Source organism: Hippopotamus amphibius, chromosome 6 (genome assembly GCF_030028045.1).
Source record: "Hippopotamus amphibius kiboko isolate mHipAmp2 chromosome 6, mHipAmp2.hap2, whole genome shotgun sequence".
In the NCBI taxonomy this organism is placed as follows: domain Eukaryota; kingdom Metazoa; phylum Chordata; class Mammalia; order Artiodactyla; family Hippopotamidae; genus Hippopotamus; species Hippopotamus amphibius.
This window is the reverse complement of record NC_080191.1, coordinates 30,493,518-30,517,978: the sequence shown is the minus strand read 5'-3', so window position 1 is coordinate 30,517,978 and position 24,461 is coordinate 30,493,518. Positions and strand designations below refer to the sequence as shown.

General features: G+C 35.0%; 2 protein-coding genes across 4 annotated transcripts in view; one reads left to right on the top strand and one right to left on the bottom strand.

The window, feature by feature from the left end:
* Nucleotides 1-24,461, bottom strand: part of HSF2 (heat shock transcription factor 2) — a 101,942-nt gene that overhangs the window by 14,524 nt on the left and 62,957 nt on the right. The window lies entirely within an intron of this gene.
* The window catches only part of SERINC1 (serine incorporator 1), a 33,666-nt gene continuing 12,481 nt past the window's right edge, over nt 3,277-24,461 (top strand). Inside the window, exons 1-5 of one of the 3 annotated variants that reach the window (XM_057739856.1) lie at nt 3,293-3,416; nt 3,575-3,680; nt 9,776-9,816; nt 20,577-20,738; nt 23,596-23,765. In XM_057739856.1, the coding sequence (XP_057595839.1) occupies nt 3,378-3,416; nt 3,575-3,680; nt 9,776-9,816; nt 20,577-20,738; nt 23,596-23,765 (518 nt within the window). In that variant the 5' untranslated portion in view covers nt 3,293-3,377. Of the gene's footprint in view, nt 3,417-3,574; nt 3,681-9,775; nt 9,817-17,984; nt 19,890-20,576; nt 20,739-23,595; nt 23,766-24,461 lie in introns of those variants that run through there. The other 2 variants (XM_057739857.1, XM_057739858.1) reach the window with 2 other exon arrangements.

Sequence of the window (24,461 nt, the reverse complement as noted above, 5' to 3'; positions counted from 1 at the left end):
AAATGCAAATAATGTCTCTTTGAGAAACTCTCTAGCCACTAAGAAGCTTATAGTCAAATTTATCACACACCTCTAAAACATGATCAAACTCTTATGATTTCTGAGACTATATAATTTATCATCCAAACTTCACAACCTGACTCTAAAATATATAGAGAAAAGAAAAGCATCAAGAACAGCAAAACTAGTATGAAGAGTAAGGTATAGAAGCCCTTCCAGATAGCAAGACTTACTTTAAAGCAACCATAATTAAAACTATGTGTTGAGATGCAACTATAATTAAAACTATGTGTTAGGAAACTATGTATAGATAGACAACTCAATCCATAAAACAGAGTTCAGAAACAGACACATGTATGAAAATGTGATATATGACAGCAATGGTATTACAGATGAGAGAAAAAGGATTATTATTCTCTAATCCATACTAGGACAATGGGTTATCCATAAGAAAGACTAGGATACAGTTGAACCTAGGGGTATGTTGGTGCTAGATTAAACTACCAGTTGCTAAATAAATAGTCAAGAATTTCACAAGTGTATTGTTAAAATATTGGTAGATGGGAATCAGCCGTGGTGGGAGTGTTTATACTGGAAATCCATAAATGCTACGTATCAGGGTTATTTCCCCCTCTGGAGAGCCAGTTTACCATCACATCATTGATTGGATCTCTGTCTTATACCATACACCAAAAAAATCAGCTCTAAGTGGATTAAAAACCTAACTGTTTAAGCAAAACGGGTTAAAACTAGAAGAAAATATACAGAGGAAAATATCTTTAATATCTTGGTACTAGTAAGGAGTTCTAAACAACAAAATCATGTAACTTAAGGATCAAGTTTGTTAAATTTGACTACATTATAATAAATTTTAAAACTATGCCAAGGTGTCATTAAAGGACACCATAAAAAAAGTGAAAGAATAAGTCCAGACTGCAGATGTAATTGTTCCACACATAACAAAGAATTTGTGTCCAAAAATATATTAAAACCATCTACAAATCTATTAATAAAGAATAGATGGATAACCCAACTGATAAATGGGCAAAAGACATGAAAAGGTGCTTTATTCAGAAGAGAATGTCCCAATGGTCAATGACAAAAGTTCTCGCTCTTACTAGTTATCAGGGAAGTGCAGATTGATAGTATAATGAGACATTTCACTTCTCTCATCTTAGCTAAATTAAAGTGTAACAAACCCAAGTGCTAAGAAGGAAGTGGAGCAATTCTCACACACTGCTGGAGAAAGTGTACATTGGTAAAACCACTTTGAAGAACAATTTGTAACAGTCATTAAACTGAAGACATTATAGCACAGACTGCTAGTTGGTCCCTAACATTCATTAATTGCGATCATCTCTTGGAGGGGGAGGAGCAATGCAATCAGGAGCACTTCTGTTTGTAAGTTTTCTTTTTTTTTTTTTGAAATATTGGCTTTTTTTTAAGCTCTTTGTTGGAATATAATTGCTTTACACTCTTGTACCAGCTTTTGAGGTACACCAAAGTGAATCAGCTGTAGCTATACATATATCCCCATATCCCCTCCCTCCTGCGACTCCCTCCCACCCTCCCTGTCCTCGCCCTCTAAAGCATCACCCATCATCGAGTTGATCTCCCTTTGTTATACAGCAACTTCCCACTAGCTAGATATTTTACATTTGGTAGTGTATCTGTGTCTGTGCTACTCTCTCACTCCCTCCCAGCTTCCCCTTCTGTCACACCCACCCCCTCAGCCCTGTGTCCTCAAGTCCATTCTCTACATCTGCATCTTTGTTCTTGCCCAGTCACTGGGTTCATCAGTACCATTTTTTAGATTCCATATATATGAGTTAGCATACAGTATTTGTTTTTCTCTTTCTGGCTTACTTTGTATGACAGTCTCTAGGTCTATCCACCTCATTACATATAGTTCAATTTCATTCCTTTTTATAGCTAAGTAATATTCCATTGTGTATATGTGCCACATCTTCTTTATCCATTCATCTCTTGATGGGCATTTAGGTTGCTTCCATGTCCTGACTATTGTAAATAGTGCTGCAATGAACATTATGGTACATGTTTCTTTTTGGATTATGGTTTTCTCTGGGTATATGCCCAGTAGTGGGATTGCTGGGTCATATGGTAGTTCCATTTTTTGTTTTTTAGGGAACCTCCAAACTATTTTCCATAGTGGCCGTACCAGCAACATTTCCACCAACAGTGCAGGAGAGTTCCCTATTTCTTGAAGACAGGGGAAAGTTCACAGTTATGATGTTAATCTCTTTACCTTTTTGTAGGTCAAAACATTTCAAATTTTAAAGATGTTTGTATCAATAGCTTATTGGGTGATACAGACTTCACTTTCTGACATGTTGCATTCAATTGCCCATTAGACATCCAGGTGAATCCCCTTATGCAGATGAAAATGTGGATCTGACCCTCTTTTCTTGAAACTCTGTACTATTTGTATGCCACTCAATTGGATTTGGTAGATCTTCTGATCTCCCATAACTGTAGAGACCCTAAAATGTCTTCCCAAGGATTTTGACAAATCAAACTTGTATAGAAGCTATGATCTTTATCGTAGAGATATCATTTTATTTTTGGATTGCATACAAGAGGTCGATCTCATAAATTACTAAAGCCTACCTAAGGAAAAGACACAGCTCTGAGATCAGAAATTGCAACTGAGTAGGAGCTCTCCAGATGATCAATTAAGTGCTATCTGGGTTTCAACCATAAAAGCATCAAGAGATCTCTTCTCTCATAATATCTTCAGGGGCTAATCACTATAAAAATAACCGGAACTTTTAGTGAATATATTCCCTGGAGATGTCCATTATCACATATAGACAGGGGTTCTAAATGTTTCCTCAACAGCTCCTGACATCCAATAAAATCAATAACATGTTTGAGTTGTTATTAGTATCCCTTATCTAACTAATTAAAAATTTTTAAATGTGCAAACTTCTTATAACACCCTAATGGGACAATAAATTAAAATACGTTATCAACTGCAAAGAGTGATAGAACTGGAAGCACCCAAATAAATGGAAATATCCCAGTAAAACTTGTCCTAGGCAATGGGAATAAATTGAGAACATAAGTAAGAAAAAAAAAGGATGCAAAAGTGGAAAGAGGAGAGGCTTTGGCCAGCTGAGTTAGAAGAATGATCGCGGAAGGAGCCTCGGGATTCCAGGGCCGCGCATGCGCAACCTCAGCACGACACCCTCCTCCTCCCACCCGACCCAGGCCGCAAAGGAAGTGACGCAAAGCTGAGGGGCGGGGTGGGCTCTACGCCGGAAGTGGCTTGTAGTTAGTAAATAAGCAGGGAAAGGCTAGAGAGGCGTTGTCTCCATTTTGTTGGCATCCGTTACGACTGCTGCGACGTTGTGGAGATGGGGAGCGTTTTGGGGCTGTGCTCCATGGCGAGCTGGGTAAGATGTTTTTTAGCGTCTTTCGGGGTGCTAGCGAGAGAGACAAACGAGAAAGGCACCCGAGCGGGGCTGGGCGAGGGCCGGCGGCACCATGTTACCCCACCCAGCGGGGTGTGCTTTGCTTCCTCATTTTCTCCGTATCTCCCCTGGCCACTCAGACTCAGCTTCGGGGCCCTGAGTCATTCGAAGGGCTGACCAGGGTGACCGTGAGGAGCAGTAGACATGAGAAGATGACCCCGATGGGAGAAGTGAAGCAGAGAGCTGGTAGTTTCCCTCCCCCACCCGTCTTTCCTGAAAGCTTTTCCTTGTTCTTCCTAGCCCGTTTTTATCTTTTTTTTCTTATGTCTGCCTAGGCCATGCCTACAAAGGCATTAGGCCGCTTCCTTTTATATAGTACCCCATCTCTTCTCGTCATCTCTTCCCAGCGACCTCAGACTGCAGCACTGTCATCCCTGGAGGCATGTAGGCCTCTTTGTTCTGTCGCGCAGACTACAATTAAGGGCGGCTTTGCGGGGCAGCTTGGCAGTAATATTGATATAGTTATATTCTTTTTAAATAGCCGTAGCTCTTCGACTGGGTCCTCGACCTCAATGGTATGAGAAAATTACGTACTTACCGAGTAATAATTTATGTATCTGAAAAGACTGGTCAGTTCTGTGGTATTAAATACCTGTTTTTTGACATAAAGATGCTTGTGTAATTTGACGTCTCACTTTTAATTAGGTACACTTTGCATTTTGATTAGATAGCCGTTGTTAGAGTGACACCACTCTTCACTTTAGTGGCAAGATTTCTTGATTCAGGTGGTACAAATAAACCTGAGTTTGATGTAACCACCCCCTAGCCCCCCAATGGACAAAAATTGACTTTACAGTTAATAAGGATATTTGTAATATGGGGCGGGCTATTTGCGTTCAAATCATATTTCTTTAATCCGTGATTTCTAAATTCCACTTCTAACAATTGCTTGTCTGACTTCCCAGATGACTCCATTATATACATTAGCCAGCATTTTTATTGTTTTACATACCTTAACTCTTTTTAAAAAAGTTTTTGATGTGGCTTGAACTGTAAATGTTTAATTTTAGTAAAATAATACATAGAGGTTACTCCAACCCGGGTCATTGTCTTATGTTATTTTTTTCTTGTAGTTGGGCGTGGAAAGTTGGTATATTTTTCTTCTTTCAAAGCTCAGAAGGTAGAGAATCTACTTGAGTCCATTGGGTATTTTATGAGGCGCCTTTAGTGTAATAAATTATAAGTATTACAAAATGATTATTATAGAATTGTTTTAATTGGGGGGGGGTGAGATGTGCGATTCAATTTAAGTCAGATTTTGTCCAGTTATCAAGTGCACATGTTTTTTGTATATAGTAAAGATTTAAAAGGAGGGAATACATGTTTTCATTTTGTTCTCAATTTCTAGACCAGTGATGATCAATCTTTTTTTGCCTCAAGGACAATTATGGTTAGAAAAAAAGTTTTTAGGGATTTAAAAAAGTTTTAAATTGGAAAGCAAATAGTTTTAGTGAACAATATGGGAAAAATTATGTTCCTATTAATATTTTTATAACTTAGTTCTCCACTTCTACTGACTAAAATTGACATGGGCTTTTAGGCCCTGTTAATGTATATTGGAAAGGTAGTAACAAGGAGGCAGTTTTCTTATCTTCCAGTAATTAGGTCTGTGGTAGTTAGAGAGGCTAGGTGGCTAAGGCTGCTTGCTCATCATGGTTCTAGATTATTGTGGCCAATCTAGGAATTCGTTCCATAGTATGCAATTCTGATCATTTCTTCCCCTTTCCTGATGTCTCTGTCTCTTTATTCCAGAATTGTTCAGTTTTCGTGCAGTTCGATAACAATTAAAAGGGAATATGCCTTGTATTTTACAAATCTGTTTCTTCCACAGTCTTAACAGTTAATATGCTCATTTACTTAGCGGGTTTAACAAATTAAAATTTGTCAAGTATTCAGAAATATTCAAGGCATTAAATTAGATAAGTTAAGCCAGAATTAAAATGAACCTCATTCTTCCTTTGCTCAAGTTACTTTAGACTTAATCAATTTTTGTAAAGGTTTTTTTGTTTTATAAAACTGTAGACAACATATGAACTATGAAAAAAGTATTAAAAAATTACATGTAATACTACTGTATAGCAATTGCAGTGTTAATTTTATTTCATTTTGTGGTTTTTTTGTTTTGCGTTTTAGCTGTTAAGTGGCCTAGAATTAGATTGATCATAATCCTTGGTTCAAGCATGCCTGTTTAATTGATTGGTGATTAAGCATTATTATAAACATCTGTGGACCTCCTGCCTAATCCTATGACTACATTACCAGCAATTTATGCCTACTTATTTGCTTTTCCCCACCCAAATCTTAACAATGCTGTTAGTGGAGAGCATTGATTTTTTGAATCACTGTACTTCATATACAATAACCATCATTTTTTGTCCAAGATATTTAATGGAGTTAAGTAATGAAGAAGGAGCTTGTGATTCCTGACTGCTTACTTTGTGCAGCCCCTGTTAGATTTTTTTTTTTAGTACGAAAATGACTTGATTTTGTAGAAATGATTCATAGCTGCTATGAATAGTCAAGCAGTGCAGAGTACAAAATGTAAACGTCACCAAAATCCCACTACCAATAACATTTCTTCTTTTTCAATGCATGTATACAAATGGATGAATAGACAAAAATACTTTTTAAGGAATGGTAGCATGCTGAACATGTATTTTAAACAAAGAATTATTTTATTTCCTGAATTTAACAGAACTTTAAAGGAATTGCTGAATGTTAAGTAAACATTTCTTCATCAGGAGAGGTTCTGAAAAAGAACTTTCTAAGGAGGTGTTTCTAGAGCATTGGTTCTCAGCTGTCCCCCAGGGAACATTTAGCAATGTCTGCAGATATTTTTCATTGTCATAATTTGGGATAAGGGGTGCTAATAGCATCAAGTGGGTAAATGCCAAGGATACTGCTAAATATTTTGCAATACACAGGATAGTGCTCAAAAACAAAACTGTTTGGCCCAGGATGTCAATAGTGCTGTGGCTCAGAAATCCTGCTTTAATCTCTTCAGTTGGCCAGCGTGAGAAAGGGAATGAAATCTGAGTCTTAACTGCTCTTTAAAAAGGCATTCAACTAATCATCCTATTTTCACCTCTACCTTCAGCCTCACTTATGCAGGCACCTGGTGCCACCAATTCCTGATCTATTTGAGGATTCTGTACAAATTTTATTGCTTAACTTTTTGCCTTGATGGTTTATAATTCAACTTTCTTGACCTGTTAAGTCAGTTACTACTTTCTACCTTTTCAGCTTTATTCTCCTGGGTTTTGTTTTTGTTGTTGTTGTTTGTTTGTTTGTTTTTACCTTTTAAGTTTATCCCTTCTGTTAAACCTTTTGTTTTTAATTTTATTGGTGTTTCTAAAGTAATTCATATATTCAGTTTGCCACCTTTAACCAGAATTCCTTTGTATGCCTATATTGTTTTGTAACCATAATTCCCACAGTTGTTTAATCTTAGAACTAAACCAGTCATTCTTAAAGTTTCCTGGGCTCCGTAGTATCAGCACACTAGGAGATTTATTGGAAACACCAGCTGGGTCCTGGCATTCTGTTTTGATATGCTCTTCTGGTTATTCTGATAGAAAACCACACTGTTCTACACTTAAATGGAGTCAAAGCTCAAAGCATTCTTTTTTACCATGGCTTCTCCCAGTTTTTTTGTTTTTTGTTTTTAATGTTAATGTCATCTCATAATCTACCAAATTTGGTCATCCAATAGATTTTTTTCAAAAAGGACTTAAGGATGCTGAAATCCTAAATTTTTTCATATTTAAAAATGCCTCTTACATTCTTGAGAGACATTGTAGCCTGGTATAATAGTATACCCATTTCCTTTAGGACTTTGTAGTTATTTCTATGAATTGTGTTCTGTCTTACCCCGCCCTGGTAGCCATTCCCTTCCAACACATCTCATATATGCAACTAACCTGTTTCTTCTGCCTGGGTATCTGAAGAGTTTTACTTATGTTTGAAATTAACCAAGTATGTCTGACTTTAAGTATTTTATCACTTTTTTTTTCTTCTGGAAAATAGTGTTCTTTTGAAAATACAGATTTATTTAAGGAAATTGTCATTGTATTATATCTTTGAATGTCCTTTTTTGTTTTATTTAGTTAAAGGATTCTCTATTTTAAGGACATGAGTTACTTTTATGTTGTCTTTGTTTTCCTTCCATATTATTTTTCCTATTTTTATTTTTGTCTTTTTTTTGAGTTGACATAATGTACATAAAATTCATACTTTGTAGTATGTGGTTCTGTGAGTTTTGACAAATCATGTAGTTGTATAACCACTACCGAACATTTATCACCTTAAAAAATTATCCCCATCCTGGAGAATCCCATTTTTTTTTTTTTTTTTTCAGAGTTCTGCCCTTCCAGAGTGTCATATAAGTGGAATCATACAGCATATAGCTTTTGGAGTCGGTCTTCCTTTACTTAGTACAATTCATTTGAGATTCATTCATATTGTGGTGTATATTAGTAGTTTCTTCCTTTGTATTTTGCATCGTATTCCATTGCTTGGATGTACCACAGCTTGTCCATTCACCAGTTGAGGGGTATTTCCAGATTTTGGTGATAAAGCAGCTGTAAGCACTCCTGTAAAGTTTTTTTGTGTGACTATAACTTCTTGTCTACCTAAAGACCTCGCAGTGGGATTGCTAAATCATATGGTTAAATATACATTTGACTTGTAAGAAATTACCAAACTGATTTCCAAGATGGTCATACCAGTTTTTATTCCTATGAGCAAATATTTTCTTCAGGTCTGTGGCTTGTCTTTTCGTTCTTGTTACCGTGTCTTTCAAAGAGTAGACGTGATTGTTCTTTCTATATTGATTTGCTCACTTTTGTCAAAAACTTTTTTAACATATTTGTCGGTTTTTGAACTCTGTTCCTTTTATTTGTGTCCATACTTTTGCCTAAATTACCCTATTTTGATTTCTGTAGCTTTAAAGTTAGTCTTGAAATCAGGTAGTGTAAGTCTTCCAGCTCTGTTCTTTTTCAAAATATTTTGGACTATTCTAGTTCTTTTGGCTTTCCATATAAGTTTTAGAAGCAGCTGGTTTGTTTCTACCGAACTCCTGTTGGAGTTATGATTGGAATTGGGTTGAATTCATAAATCAGTTTGGAAAGAATTGATATCTTAATATGGAGTCTTCCAATCCATGAGCCCAGTTTATCTTGCCATTTATTTAGGTCTTTGATTTCTTTCCTCAGTATTTTTTTAATTTTCATCATTTGAGAGCTAGTGTATATTTTATTAGATTTATGCCTAAGTGTTTCTTTTTGTTGGTTTAATTTCAGTTTCCAGTTGTTTGTTGCTAGTATGCAGAAGTATAATTGATAATGTATATATTGATCTTGTGTCCTATGACCGTATTAAACTTTGTTGTAATTCTAGTAGCATTTTTGTAAATTCTGTGGGATTTTTCATGCTGACAATGTGTGAAAGAAAGAAAGCAGTTTTATTTGTTCCTTTCCAAAGCATATACCTTTTTTTTCTTTTTATCGCCTTGTTATATTGGCTAGGACCTCCTGTGTGAAGCTGAATATGAGTGGTGAGAGCAGAGATCCTTGGCCTTGTTTTGGATCTTAAGGGAAATTGTTCAGATTTTCACCATGAAGTATGGATGATAGCTATAGATTTTTTTGTGTGTGTGTAAATATCCTTTATCAAGTTGAGGATATTCTATTTGCTGACAGTTTTTTAGTTTGTTTTATAAGGAATGGGTACTGAATTTTTTCAAATGATTTTTCTACATTCATTGAGATAGCCATAAAGATTTTCTTTAGTCTGTTAATGTGGTGAATTGATTTGATTGATTTTCAAAAGCTTAACCAGCCTTGCTTTTCCCCAGCTAAACCCCACCTGATCACAATGTATTATCCTTTTGTATCCTTTTTTTTTAAATTATTTTTTATAGCAGTTTTAGCTTCACAGAAAAATTGAGAGGACGATATAGAGATTTCCCATTTATCCCCTGCCACCACGCATGCATAGCCTTGCCCATTGCCAACATTCCCCACCAGAGTGGTGCATTTGTTACAATTAATTAATGAACCTATTAATACATCAACACATCATAATCACCCAAAGTCTGTAGTTTACATTAGAGTTCATTCTTGGTGTTGGACCTTCTATGGATTTTGACAAATGTATAATGACACGTATCCATCATAATAGTAGCACACAGAGTAGTTTCCCTTCCTAAAAATCGTCTCTGTGCTTTGCCTGTTCATCCCTCCACTCACTCCCCACTCCTGATCTTTTTGCTGTCTCCCTAGTTTTGCCTTTTCCAGAATGTCCTGCAGGTGGAACCACACATGTAAGTATGTAGCCTTTTAAAATTGGTTTCTTTCAGTTAGTAATATCTATTTAAGGTTCTTCCATGTCTTATCATGGTTTAATAACTCATTTCCTTTTACCATTGAATTATATTCATTGTCTGAATGTACCATAGATTATTTCTCCATTTACCTACTGAAGGACTCATTTGCTTCCAAGTTTGGGCAGTTACAAATAAAGCTGCTGTGAACATCCATGTGCGGGTTTTTGTGTGAACATAAGTTTTCAGCTCCTTTAGTTAAATACCAAGGAGTGCAGTTGCTGGATTTTACGGTAAGAAATGTTTGGTTTTATAAGAAATTGCCAAATTGTCGTTCAATCCATTTTGGATTCCCACCAGCACTGAATGAGACTTAGGCTGTTGTTCTAAATTCTCATCAGCATCTGGTGTCTGTAATGTTCCAGATGTTGGTTGTGCTAATAAACGTATAGTAGTATTTCATTGTTACTTTAATATGCATTTCCCATATGCATATGACAAATGATGTGTAGCATCTATTCCTGTGTTTATTTACCATCTGTATATCTAATTTAACAAGGTATCTGTTAAGTTTTTGACCCATTTTTAAATTTTTGTTGTTGAGTTTTAAGAGTTCTTTGTATGTTTTGAAAAACTGTCCTTTATCAGATGTGTCTTTTGCAAATATTTTCACACAGCCTGTGGTTTGTCTTCTCATTCTTTTGATGTTGGTCTTTGCAAAGCAAAGTTTTCTAATTTTTATGAAGACTAGCTTATAAATTCTTCCATGGAGCATGCCTGTGGTGTTGTACCTACAAAGTGCTACGTGCACAGTCATTTAGATTTTCTCCAGTGTTATTTTCTAGATGTTTTATAATTTTGCAATTTACATTTAGGTCTAAGGTCCATTTTGCATTAATTTTGGGGAAGGGTGTGAGATCTGTGCCTGTATTTATTTAAGCATGTGGATATTTAGTTCTTCCAGCATTGTGTGTTGAAAAGACTGTTGTTGCTTTGTTGAATTGCCTTTGTACCTTTGTCAAAATCAGTTGGCCCTATTTATGTGGGTCTGTTTCTGGGCTATTTTATTCCACTGATCTGTTTGTTCTTTTTGCCTATACCACATTATCTTGATTACTACTGTAACTTTATAATGTCTTGAAGTTGGGTAGTATCAGTCCTTCATCTTTGTTCTTCTCCCTCAATATTATGTGGTCTTTTGTCTCTGCATATAAACTTCAGAATTAGTTTGTCAATATTCACACAATAACTTGTGGGGATTTTGATTGGGATTGCATTGAGTTTATAGATCAAGTTTGAGGAAATGACATTTTAACAATATTGAGTCTTCCAAATCCATGAACATGGACTGTCTGTCCATTTTTGTAGTTCTTTGATTTTGTTCATCAGAGTTTTGTAGTTTTCCTGCTATCAAGTATCTTGTTATACTAAGTAATTTGTGGTTTTGGATGCTGAGGTAAATGGTATTGTGTTATTTCAAATTCCACTTTTTCATTGCTGGTGTATAGGAAAACAATTGACTTTTGTACATTAACCTTGTATTCTGCAACCTTGCTATAATTGTTTATTAGTTCCAGGAGTCTTTTTGTTGATTACTTTGCACTTTCTGCATAGATGATAGTGTCATCTTTGAACAAAGACAGTTTATTTTTTTTTCTAATATGTATACCATTTCCTTTTCTCATCTTATTACATTCTAGACCTTCCAGTAAAACATTGAAAAGAAGTGGTGGAAGGGAACATCTTTGCCTGATTTTAATGGGAAAGTTTCCAGTTTCTCACCATTAAGTATGATGTTGGTTGTAGATGTTTTGATGGTATTCTTTACCAAGTTGAGAAAATTCTCCTCTATTCATAGTTTACTGAGTTTTTATCACGAATGAGTGTTGGGATTTGTGAAGTGCATTTTCTATATCTAAAATGTGATCATATAATTTTTTTTATCTTCTTGATGTGATGGGTTACATTAATTCATTTTTGAGTGTTGAACCAGTCTTGGATTTCTGGGATAAATCTCACTTGGTCGTGGTGTGTAGTTCTTTTTATACATTTTTGGATTTGGTTAGCTAATATTTTATTGAGGATTTATGCCTCTATATTTATGAGAGGTTAGTCTTTTATTTTCTTGTAATGTGTTTGTTAGATTTTGTTATTAGAGTAACACTAATCTCATAGAGTAAGTTTAGGAAATATTCCCTCTACTTCTCTTCTCTGAGATTGTATAAAATTGATATAATTTGTTGCTTAAATGTTTAGTAGAATTCACCAGTGAACCTGTCTGGGCCTAGTGCTTTCTGTTTTGGAAGGCTATTAATGATTAATTTTCTTTAATAGAGGCTTATTCAAATTGTCTGTTTCTTGTGGGTGTTTTGGCAGCTTGTATCTTTCAAGGAGTTGGTCCATTTATCAAGGTTATCAAATTTGTGGGCACAGAATTGTTCATAGTATTCTTTCATTATCCTTTTAATGTCCATAGGACCTCTGGTGATGGTGCCCTCTTCATTTCTGATGTTAGTCATTTGTGTTCTCTCTTTTTTTCTTAGTTAGCCTAACTGGGGGCTTATCAATTTTATTGATTCTTTCAAAGAACCAGCTTTTGGTTTCATTGATTTTTCTCTATTTTTCTATTTTTAATTGCGTTGATATCTGCTCTAGTTCTTATTTCTTCTGTTTACTTTTGATTTAATTTGCATTTCTTTTTCTGGTTTCCTGAGATGGAAGCTTAGGTGATTGATTTTGGATTTTCTTTTCTGGTAAATGCTTTCAGTGCCATAAATTTCTCTAGAAACCCTGCTTTCACTATATTCCACAAATTTCTATAAATTGTGTTATTGTTTTCATTTAGTTCAGTTTTTTTTTAATATCTTGAGACTTCTTCTTTAACTTATGTGTTTATTTAGAAAAGTGTTTTGTTTAATCTCTTACGAATTTGAGGATTTTCCAGTTACCTTTTTGCTGTTGATTTTTAGTTAATTTCATTGTAGTCTGAGAGCAGTGTGTGATTCCTGCTCTTTTAAGTTTGATAATTTGTTTTATTGTCAAGAATGTGGTTTTGGTGAATATGACGTGTGATCTTGAAGAGGAATGTGTATTCTCTGGTTATTGGATAGAGTAGTCTATAGATGTCAGTTATCCTTTCGATTGCTGTTGTTGAGTTCTGCTGTGACCGGATTTTTTGCTTGCTCAGTCTGTCCATTTCTGAGAGAGAGTTGTTGAAGTCTCTTAACTATGATAGTGGATTCATCTATTTCTCGTCATCTTATCAGTTTTTGCCTTACATAGTTTGATGCTCTGTTGTCAGGTGCATACTTATTAAGAATGGTTCTGTCTTGGAGAATTGACCCCTTTATCATTACATAATACCTTTTTTTTTTTATCATAGATAACGTTCCTTGTTTATAAGTCTGTTTTGCCTGAAATTAATATAGCTAATCCTGCTTTCATTTAGTGTTAGCCTGTTGTATTTTTCTCTATCCATTTGCTTTTATTCTGTATATGTGTTTATATTTGAAGTGGGTTTCTTGTAGACAACATAATTAGGTCTTGTCTTCTGGCAGTTTCTGTCTTCTAATTGATAAATTTAGACCTCTGATCTCCAAGGTGATTATTGATAGATTTGGATTAATATTTACCATATTTGTTACTGTTTTCTGTTTGTTGCTCTTGTTTTTCCTGTTGTGTATTGGGGAGGTGGTGGTGTTTAAATTAAGCATTGCATGGGATTCCATGTTCTCTCCTTTCTTGGGGTATCAATTTTAACTTTTGTAAGATTTTACTTATTGTTGCCCTATTTATTAGTTCATTTGGGCTGCTGTTAATAAATACCATAAACTGGGTGGCATGTAGACAACAGAAATTTATTTCTCACAGTTCTAGAGGCTGGTAGACCAAGATTAGGGTGCCTGCATTGGTTATCTTCTGTGTCTGGTGAAGGCCCTCTTCCGATTGTAGACTGCCAACTTGATATGTCTTCACATGGTTGAAGGGGTGAGGATCTCTCTTGGGCCCCCTTTATAAGAACACTAATCCCATTCATGAGGTCTGACCTTTTGACCTAACTCTTTCCAGAGGCTCTACCTCCTAACATTATAGCCTTGTGCATTAGATTTTTAGCATGTGAATTTCAACCTGTAGCAGCCTAGAATTTCCAATATACATTTACAACTAATCCACTTTCAAGTAACGGTATACCACTACACTACACACTTCAGTATAATGCTGTACCCACTTTATGGCTAGTGTGAATACCTTGTAACAGCAAAACAATCCTAATTCCTCCCTCCTGTCCCTTCTACATTATTGTCATTCATTGTGTGTGTGTGTGTGTCTGTCTGTGTGTATACACACAGTGCATGTATATACAAGTGTATGTACAGGCATAACATGTACATACATAATTTAATAATTGTTGTTATTTTGAGCAAATGATAGCTCAACTAAGGGTAAGAGAAGTAAAAGTTTTTATTTTACTTTCATTTATTCTTTCTTTCCTTTTTTATGTAGATAAGAGTTTCTGACCCATATTATTTTCCTTGTCTCTGAAGAGCTTTGAACATTTCTTGTAAGTAGATCTACAATTTGGCAACAGATTCCATCAGTTTTTGAGAAAGTATTTCTACTTGTTTTGAAGGATAATTCGCAGAATATCTATAGGTTGGTGGGGTTTTTTCTGTCAGCTCTAAAATATTTCACTTCACTCTTGTTTGCATGGTGTCTGAGGAGGACTTGGATATAGTTCATTCCTTGTCTATAGTTAAGGTATTTTTTCCCTCTGGCTTCTTTCAAGATTTTTATTTTCTGTAGTTTCAAAGTGATTTATCTAGGTGTAGGGTTTGTTTGTTTTGTGGAAGGTGGGGTATATATGTCTGATGTCAGCTTGGGAAAATTCCATCATTTAAAAAATGTATATTTCTTTTCCTTCTCCTTCTGGTATTCCCATTATATCATACTGTTTGTTGTTGTCTTACAATTCTTGGATGTTCTGTTGAACAGAATATCAGTCTTTACTCTCTTGGCTTTTCAGTTTAGGAAATTTCTATTGAGATAGCCTCAAACTCAGAAATTATTTCCTCAACCATGTCTGCATTCTTCATTTCTGTTAGTGTTTTTTGTTTCTAGCTTTTCTTTTTGGTTCTTTTTCTTAGGATTTTCATATGCTGTCTGCTTTATCCATTAGAACTCTTAACATGTGATAGATGTATATTTTTGGTTTGTTAAGTCTAATTTCCCTGCCATGTCTGGTTTTGATGCTTGTTCTGTGTCTTCAAATTGCTTTTTTTGCCTTTTGTTATGCCAGTAATTTTATTCCTGACAGCCAGACACTATGTACCAGGTAAAAGGAACTGCTATAAATAGACTTGACCTTGTCATACTGAGGTGTGGGGGAAGGAGAAACATTCTGTCATTCTCTGAGTAGGTCTTAGTCTTTACATAAGCCTATGTCTCTGGACTGTGAACTTCACAAATATTTCCCAGTTTTTTCCTCCCCCTTAAATGGGAGAGGAAATAGGCTAGAATAGGCTGGAGTTGAGTATTTCTCTTCCCCTAGGTTATTTATCCTGATATAATACCCCAGAAAGTTAGACTATATTTAACGAGTTTCTCTTGAGGTCAGGTGTTAAAACAGTGCTCTAGTATATTTTAAAATGGTTCCTTTTTCGCCCTTTGCTGGAAGAAGCAGGAGGGAATTTTTCTCTCATGTTTACTGTGAGAACCTGGTTGAACTAGAGGAAAAGTTCACAAATCTGTGGGGCCCTTCTATAATTGGGTTTTCCTGGAGTTTTAAACTCTCAGACTTGTCCACAATGAGCCTCCAGCAATTTTTCAATTATCCTCCAGGATATCCTTCCTGCACACTGGTTCCCTAGTTGGTTTCCACTTGTGGGCTCTAGTAAGCCATGACTCCCTATATTCACTTGTCTGTCTCTTCAGTCGGGGGCAGTGACTTACCCTGTGTCTTCACGTAGCTTATGGCTTCTAGAAGAATTGTTGATTTTTTTAGTCTGTTTGGCTTTTTACTTGTTAGGATTGAGTGGTGGTTCCTAAGCTCCTTACCTGTGGAAATGGAAATTGGAAATGGAAACTGGAAATCTTTGTATACTTTTTATATTGTTAATTGTTTTTATATTGTTGACAAGATATTAAGGATTTTTTTTAATGTTCATAAAGGATATTGATCTGTTGTCTCTTTATGATGTCTTTGGATTTAGTATCAATTTTTTGCCTTTTCAGGTTTCTGGAAGAATTTGGGTAGAGTTGGTTTGATTTATTCTTTAAATGTTTAATAGAATTCACTAGTGAAACCATCTGTGCTTGCAAAGGTTTTTGACTACAGTTTCAATTTCTTGAATAGAAACAGGGCTGTTCATCTTGTGTATTTCTCATTGAATGGTTTTTGGTAGCTTGGATTTTTCATGGAGCATGTCCATTTTATCTAAGCTGTTGAATAACTGAATAAAATTGCTCGTAGTTTTCTCTTATAATCCTTTGATGCTTGTAGGATCTGTAATAATGTCTTCTCTCTCATTTCCTATACTGATGATTTGTGTGTTCACTGTCTTGCTGTTTTTTATACTGATCAGTCTGACTATAGGTTTCTAAATTGTAACGTTCTTCTAAAACTAGTTTCACAGACTTTTTTACCTCATTGATTTATCTTTATTATGTCCTTTATTCTGCTTATTTTGGCTACAGTTTGCTCGTTTAATAACTTAAGGTGGAAGCTCTGATCATTGATTTTGATATTCATTCATATTTAACATAGCCACTTAATGCTGTAGGTTTCTTTTAAACACTGCTTTAGGTGCATTCCAAAAATGTGATGTTATCTTCATTCTGTTTAATTTCTTTTTTGATGTCTTCTGCCTGTGGGTTAATTAGACTATGCTGTTTAGTTTCCAGAGTTATGTTTCTGTTACTGATCAGTGTTTAATTCCGTTGTGGACCTAGAATACAAGTATGATTTGAATAATTTTATATTTATTGAGATTTGATATTTGTTTTATGGCCCAGAATATGGTCTATTTTGTTTGTGTTCTCTGTGCTTTTGAAAATAGTTTTTACTCTGCTTTTGATAGATGGAGTATTCCCTAAATGTCAGGCACAATTGATTGATAATGTTTATATTTATTGGGTTTTCTCCCTTCTATTTTAATTAATGAAAGAACATAAATGTGGATTTGTTTCTTACTCCTTTCAATTTTATTAATTTTTTCTTGATGCATTTCCAAGTTCTCTTTTAGATGCAGAAATATATAGGATTGTATGTTGTATGTCTCATCCATGAATATCTCATATATTCCTCTATGGATATGTCCCATTTTATTATGAAATGGCCCTCCTTATCCCTGGTAAAATTCTTTACTCTGAAGTCTGTTTCATCTGATACTGCTGTAGCTTGGTGTATGTGTGTGTGTATGTATATATATGTACTTTTTTACTTTTAACCAATTGTGTCTTTGTGTTTTAAGTGGGTTTCTTATAGAAAAGTTTGATCTTACTGTTTTATGTAATCTGACAATCTGTGCCTTTTATTTGAAAGTGTTTATTAGTCCATTTATACTTAATATTATTATTGATTATGTTTGGGCTTAAATCAACCACTTTTCTATTTTCTGTTTATCCTACGTGTTCATTGTCCCTTTTCCCTAGTTTTTTGCCTTATTTTGGATTAATTGGCCATTTCCTAGTATTCTTTTTTATATCTTTTGGATTCCTAGGTGTTATTTCTTTGTTTTGCTTTTTATAAGTCACTTTACGGTTTATAGTATTTATCTTTAACTTACAACAACCTACCTTTATGTTATAGCCACTGTATTTATAATTTAAGAATATAGTGGTATAGTTGAATGTCTCACCTTCCAGCCTATTTGTAATTGTCACACATTTTACTTCCATCTTTGTTATAACCACTCAGAATAAATTGCTGTTATTTTTGCTTTAAAAAGATAATCTTTTTAAAGTAACCTTTTTGATATAAGGAAGAAATACACACCATTTCCTTTGTTCATTTCTTTTTTGTAGGTCCACATTTCTGTTTGGTGTAACTTCTGCCTGAAAGATTTCCTTTAACATTTCTGATAGTTTAGATTTGTTAGTTTTGGATTCTTTTTTCTATGCCTAAAAATGTTTTTACTTTGCCTTAATTTTTGAAAGATATTTTTGCTGAGTGTAAACTTCTGTGCCTGCAGTTTTTTTGTTTTTTTTTGTGTTTTGTTTTTTTTTTTCCCCATTCAGTACTGGCTTTTGGCTTGCATTGTTTCTAACTAGAAGTCTGATATCTTTTTTTGTTTTTCTTTATATAGTGTGCCTTTATTATTCTGCCTGATTTTAAGATTTTTCTGTTTATCATTGTTTTTAAGCAGTTTATGATGTGACTTGGTGAGTGGTTTTTATTATGCTCCTATCACTAGGGCTTTGTTGAGTTTCTTGGATCTGTGTGTTTATAGTCTTCATTAAATTAGGAACGTTTTGATAGTTATTTCCTCTAAAGGACTTTCCTGTCTCCTCTCTCCTTCAGGAACCCCAGTTTCACATAAATTAATTAGGCTGTTTGAAGTTGTTTCACAACATTAATCCTCTGTTATTTTTGTTTTAGTCTTTTTGTTTCTTTTTCATTTTGGATCATTTCTTTTGCAATGTCTTCAAGTTAGTTAATCTTTTTTGCAGTGTTTTATCCAGTACTTTTTGGTTCAGAGATCTTACTTTTCATCTCCATAAGTTTGATATGGATCTTTTAAATTATCTTGACATGCTGTGTTCTTCTCTACTTGAGCAAATGAAGTATAGTTACAGTAACATTAGCGTACCATTATTTATAATTGAATTCAGTCATCTGTGTAATTTCAGGTTGGTTTTATTGATTTTTCTCCTTATTACAGGTTATATTTTCCATATTGGCGTGCCTACCAATCTTTTTGTTAGCTGTTAGATATTGTAAATTTTACCTTAATGGGTGCTGAATGTGTTGCATTTTTAAAGAACATTCTGGGGCCCTATTCGTACAGATAGGTGAGTTATTTGAAGAGAATTTGATCTTTTCATTGTTTGCTTTTAGGCTTTGTTAAGTGAGACTGGAGTGGCTTTTAGCCTTATGGTCGAGTTTTTTTCCCCCTTTAATAGTGTATAATAATAGTCTTATGACTCTACTCAAGGCCTCATAGATTGTAAAGTTTTTCCACTCTGGTTGGTAATACTACCCTCCCCCCCAGTAATTTAATCAGATGCATGTACTGATAAGTGCTCTGCTGAAGACACAAGTTGAAGCCTCTGCAGATCTCCAGAGCTTACTCTCAGTGTAGCTCTCTCCTCTCCTTGTTTCTGCCCTATGAACTCTAGCTGCCTTCACTTCCCTGAACTCTCAACTCTGTCCCAACTCTGTCTCCTCAGTTCAGTAGGACTGCTGGCCTCTGTCTGAATCCTCCTCCCTGCACTGGAAACTGTTTTCAGGCAGAAAAATTGGGCCAGTCATAGAGTTCACATGCTTTCATCTCTCTGAGAAATCAGTGTCCTACATTGCCTATTATTAATTGTCTGAAAAGCCATTGTTTCATTAATTTTTTCCCACAGATTAAGGCAATAGGGTAAGTCTGGTCACTGTTACTCTCTTGGCCTGAGTTTATGGTACTTATCCCAAACTTTACTTATCTATCAGTAATTTTATTTTCAACTGTTTTTGTTTTGTTCAATGAAAGTTAATTATTAATTTTTGAAGCATGTTTTTCTCTTTTATTTCTCCTCAGCCCTGCAGTCCTCCTTTTCAGCTTGTTCTGTTCTTTTCATTTTGAGCTCTTCTTTTTGCTTCAGGTGTACCAATTTTGGGGAATTTGCTTTTCTTACCGAGTTATGTTTTATTTCAGATTGGATTTTTCAAATGCCTGTTGTTGTTTTTTTTTTTTTTTTTTTGGTCTGAGGAGGCATGTTTATTTGTGTTTTGCTAAAATGTATTTGCATCATTGCCATAACATTTATTTTTATCATACTGAAGTTTACTATAAGTGGTTCTGATCCTACCTTATGTTGGTTACGATAGTGTGTCTGGCTTCTACAATACTCTGTTCCTGCAGTATCTGATGGTATGTTGGAGTTCAGCCTTGATTATGGTCAATTCTTATGGGAATACTTCCACTTTGCTTTCCTGAGATATTGTTAAATTCCATTACCAGTGTTCTCTCCTGCTCAGGGAGATATCCTATTCCCCTGGGATCTACACTAGTTCAGTGTGGAGTTCTGTTATAGGATGCTAGCTAGCCCCACTTGTCCTATTTTGCCTAATTCTAATAGAAACTTTTATTGTTATCACTACCACCAAGTAAGAAGAGGGAAAAGATAAAGATACCAATTCACTTCTTTTCCTCCTCTAGCGTATATGAGAAATCTCAGACTTTTGTGAATTCACCAGCATGATTTCTGGGGGTTAAAAGGGAGGAGTTGGAGATGAACTTGTAATTATGAATGTTCTATTTTTTTTCTCAGCTAAACTTTGGTTGCTGCTGCTGATTTTTCCCTTTTGTTGTTTTAACTGAGTTTACTCATTTGGCTTGATAAAGACGGCAAGCACTTTTTTGTTTTACTTTGCTTCATTTTTACCCAGAAATTACTAAGTTTTATAGTTTACAGATATAGATAATATATAGATAATATATGTGAACCAAATCCCTTGGGAATTACTTTAACTTCAATTCTTTCTTTTGTGAGTAGATCAAATTAAATTTTCACTGTATCATTTTAAACTGTACTGATTTTTAGTGTTCTTTTTCCAGATACCATGTTTGTGTGGCAGTGCCCCATGTTTGTTGTGCCGTTGCTGTCCCAGTGGAAACAACTCCACTGTAACTAGGCTGATCTATGCACTTTTTTTGCTTGTTGGAGTATGTGTAGCTTGTGTAATGTTGATACCTGGAATGGAAGAACAACTGAATAAGGTTAGTTTTCTTCTTTTTTTTTAATGATTAACTGAACTTTTAGTATGTATATGCATAAAACTGCTTCTTGTATATTGGAAACAGAATACTGTAAAAAGGAAGGTAATACTTAATCCCAGTTTTAGTAACTCATGATCATTTAGGAAAGACAAACAATAAAAGGCAGTTTATTAAAATTCTGTGATGGTGGTGCAGAAAATGTGCTGTGATAATAAGAGGAAAGAAGTAATTCTAACCAGGGAAATGCCAGAATCACTGTGGATCTCATGGGAAAAGGGATATTCTAAGAATCAGTAAATTTCTGTATGCAGAAATAGGAAGCAGAATGAGGATAAAAGTTTTTTGAGCTAAGGATGTACGCCGTAGGAAGATCTGTCTGATAATTAGGTTAGAAGGCAAGCAGTTAAGTGTAGTGGAGGATGTTGGAATGGTGTCATCAAGAAGGGCACAGAGGACCTGAGATAAATTCTCTGAATGTAGAATTGACTGAATCTGGATTTAAATATTGGCAGTGATAGAATAATTAATAATAACGAGGTTCTGATCCTAGATAGCTGAGAGGAGACTGTTGCTGTTAACTCAGGGAAAAAAAATAAGAAAAGGTGTTTTATTAACACCCCCACCCCTTCCTTTCCAGGGAGTCAGGTTGCGAAAGGAATGGGGAAAATATAATCTAGTTTATAATATGATGGCTTGTAGGTATTGCACTACATTTTCTGTGTGTGTGTGTGTCCAGCAGGAAGTGGAAAGTATGGGTGTGTAACTCAAAAAAGAAATCAGGGATAGAGGTGAAACTCAAATTATGGCAGCATATGCTGAAGAAGACCATTTGGAGTGAGCAGAGCTAGTACTTTGACAAAAGCTCTTAAGAGGGTTGGTGGAGAAAAGGGAACCTCTGAAGGAACAGTGAAAAAAAAAAAAGAACCAAGAATGTTTTGTAGGCCTTAGAAATGGGGTTTTAAGAATGACAGGATAATGTGTGTGAAAAATGTAAAGAAGTGTGAGGATTTAGAAGTAGCCTTTGGATTTGACAACCAGTATATGTCTACTGTCTTGAAAAAGCAGTATTTTTAGAGTGCTGGACCTAGAAGGATTGGGAGGGAGAGTTAGATGGCTATGAGGAAATCTATCCAATGAGTATATAAACTGCTGATCTAAGGAGTTTTGTGATGAAGACAGTAAATCTTAGAGGGAGGCTGAATTAAAGAAAGAAGTTTTTAAGCTGGGGAGATTTAATCATTTGTATTTTGAGAACAGTCATAAGGGATCTAACCCATAAGAGAGAATGTGATCAAGAGAAAGGCATATAGAAGTTAGTTTTCCTCCAAGGAAAGATGAATGGCGTAGGAAATTTGAGGTTGAGAGAGTATTTATGTCAGATGACCTCCATTTTAAACCACAGTTGTCTGCTTGGAGTTGACTTTGGGGTAAGGAAAAATAGTGTAAATTTCGGAAATGAGCTTATCACAGTTGTGAAGTAGCATTGTACATGGCACATGTAGATGCTCAGTTAATGTTATTCAAGTCTTGAGTATAAGCAAAAGACATTTATATGGTTTTTGTCATGGATCCAGTTGACTGTTGTTATGAATGGTTTAGTTGATAGATGTTAGTTTGTAGCCCCCAATATTTCTGCTTCTCTGCTTTCTGAAGATCATCAGAGAATTGCATTTCCTAGAGTGCTTGTGATATGTAGGGCCATGTCTCTAGTACCAGTCAATGAGCTAAGAGTAGGAGTGATACATATCACCCTCTACTTGCTAATGCAAGTACTCCTTTCCTTTCTGTCACAACCTGTACATCATTTGAGATTGTAGTTTCTCTGACAGCGTGGTTTCTTTTGGTTGACAACTTAGAACCAACCATGTACCTGCATGTGAGCAAGAAATATACCTTTGCTGTTTAAGCCACTTACATTTAGAGGATGTTGCTGTAGCAGCTTAACCTAATATAGGTGATTGAATTAAAACTTGATGGGAATTGGCCAGGTGGTGTGCTGCTCTCATTTAAGGACATGGGATAATTAAGGGTGCTAGTGAGTACATGTTATAAGTGAGTATAGTTAAGTACATATTGCCATAATTGTTAAACTAATTTGGGAAGATAGGATTTCAGTGAGACCAAGAAAGAGCTTATAGATGGTATAGGAACTAGCAAAAGGAAGTTAGCACCTGCATTAACTTAAATATAATTTTAGGTTCTTGATTTTCAAGGCACAAATCAGCAGTTATAATTTGGCATATAGGTTTGCTTTAATGTTTCTAGAGACAGTAATTCATTCTTATATATGTAAATAGTGTATCTACTCCCATTTATTTCACTTAAAAATATTTTAAAAATATTTTCTTGTACTCTGATTCCAGTGTGATTTTCTGAAATGGTCATCAGTCTTTTTCAAGATTTTAAGTTAAAAAATAAAACTACAGCCAGCCATTTTGCTGTTAATCCAAATCCATCATCAGAAATAACACTTGTAGAATGAAGAACCAAAACTCAAAATGATTTTAAATAGCATTGGCTTTGCAAAGCCATCATTGTTCTCATTAGTGTTTAGAAAGTGATTTAGTCTATAATTCTTTACACTGTTATTGATTGTATTTTTCTTTTATACATGTAACTCAGTATATCACAATGGAATGCAATTTTTAAAAAAACTTAGAATAAGCCTGCAGGTTAAAATAAGCATCCACTTCAGGATTGCCATTTGTAGTTTATCCTGTGCTCACAGAAAGTGGAAAAAGAGTTAAACTGCTGTCTTGTGAAAATGTGTAGACTTACCTTTAACTATTTGATTACACAGAATTTTCATTTTTACTTGAAAAAATTCTAGATCACAAATTCTTGTTTTGTTTTTCAGATTCCTGGATTTTGTGAGAATGAGAAAGGAGTTGTCCCTTGTAATATTCTAGTTGGCTATAAAGCTGTATACCGTTTGTGCTTCGGCTTGGCTATGTTCTACCTTCTCCTGTCTCTATTAATGATCAAAGTGAAGAGCAGTAGTGATCCTAGAGCTGCAGTACACAACGGGTAAGTTGTTTAATAAACTTGAGTGTAAAGCCTGGATAGTCTCAGTAATTTTGAGTCTGTCTAAAGAAAGTTTAAAATAAATTTGAACAATCTGCAGGATTATTTTGTTCATGAATGACAAGTTAAGAAAATCCTTGTCTCTACCAGAGAATATGTCAGAATTTGGAAATATAAATATTAAATAGTAGCCTTGGGTCCTTTATTGGTATAATCTCTGCATAATCTTTAATAAAGTTGACCCTTGTGAACAATGCAGGTTTGAACTGTGCAGGTCCACTTATACAGAGGTTTTTTCAACAGTAAATAATACAGTGCTACACAATCCATGATCTCTGCCTGATTGAATTCACAGATGAGGAACCTCAGATACAGAGGGCTGACTATATGTGATACGTGGATTTTCAACCATGCAGAGAGTTGGCAACCCAACTCCAGCATTGTTCACGGGTCAACATCCTAAAAAGGAGATTTATCACATCTGTGACTAATAATGAGGAGTTTATTCCTCCTTCTCCTCTTGGCTATTTGTAAGCCAATCTCACTACATAAAACTGAACTCAGTTCCTTGGACTTACAGTGCAGCCAAAATGAAAAGCTTTATTCCTTTGAAACAAGGTCATTGGTTTTCTAAATGGTTATACTGGTCAACCTAGAAACTTCATTGCCCCTTTTGTCAGTCTCCTTTAATATGGAGCA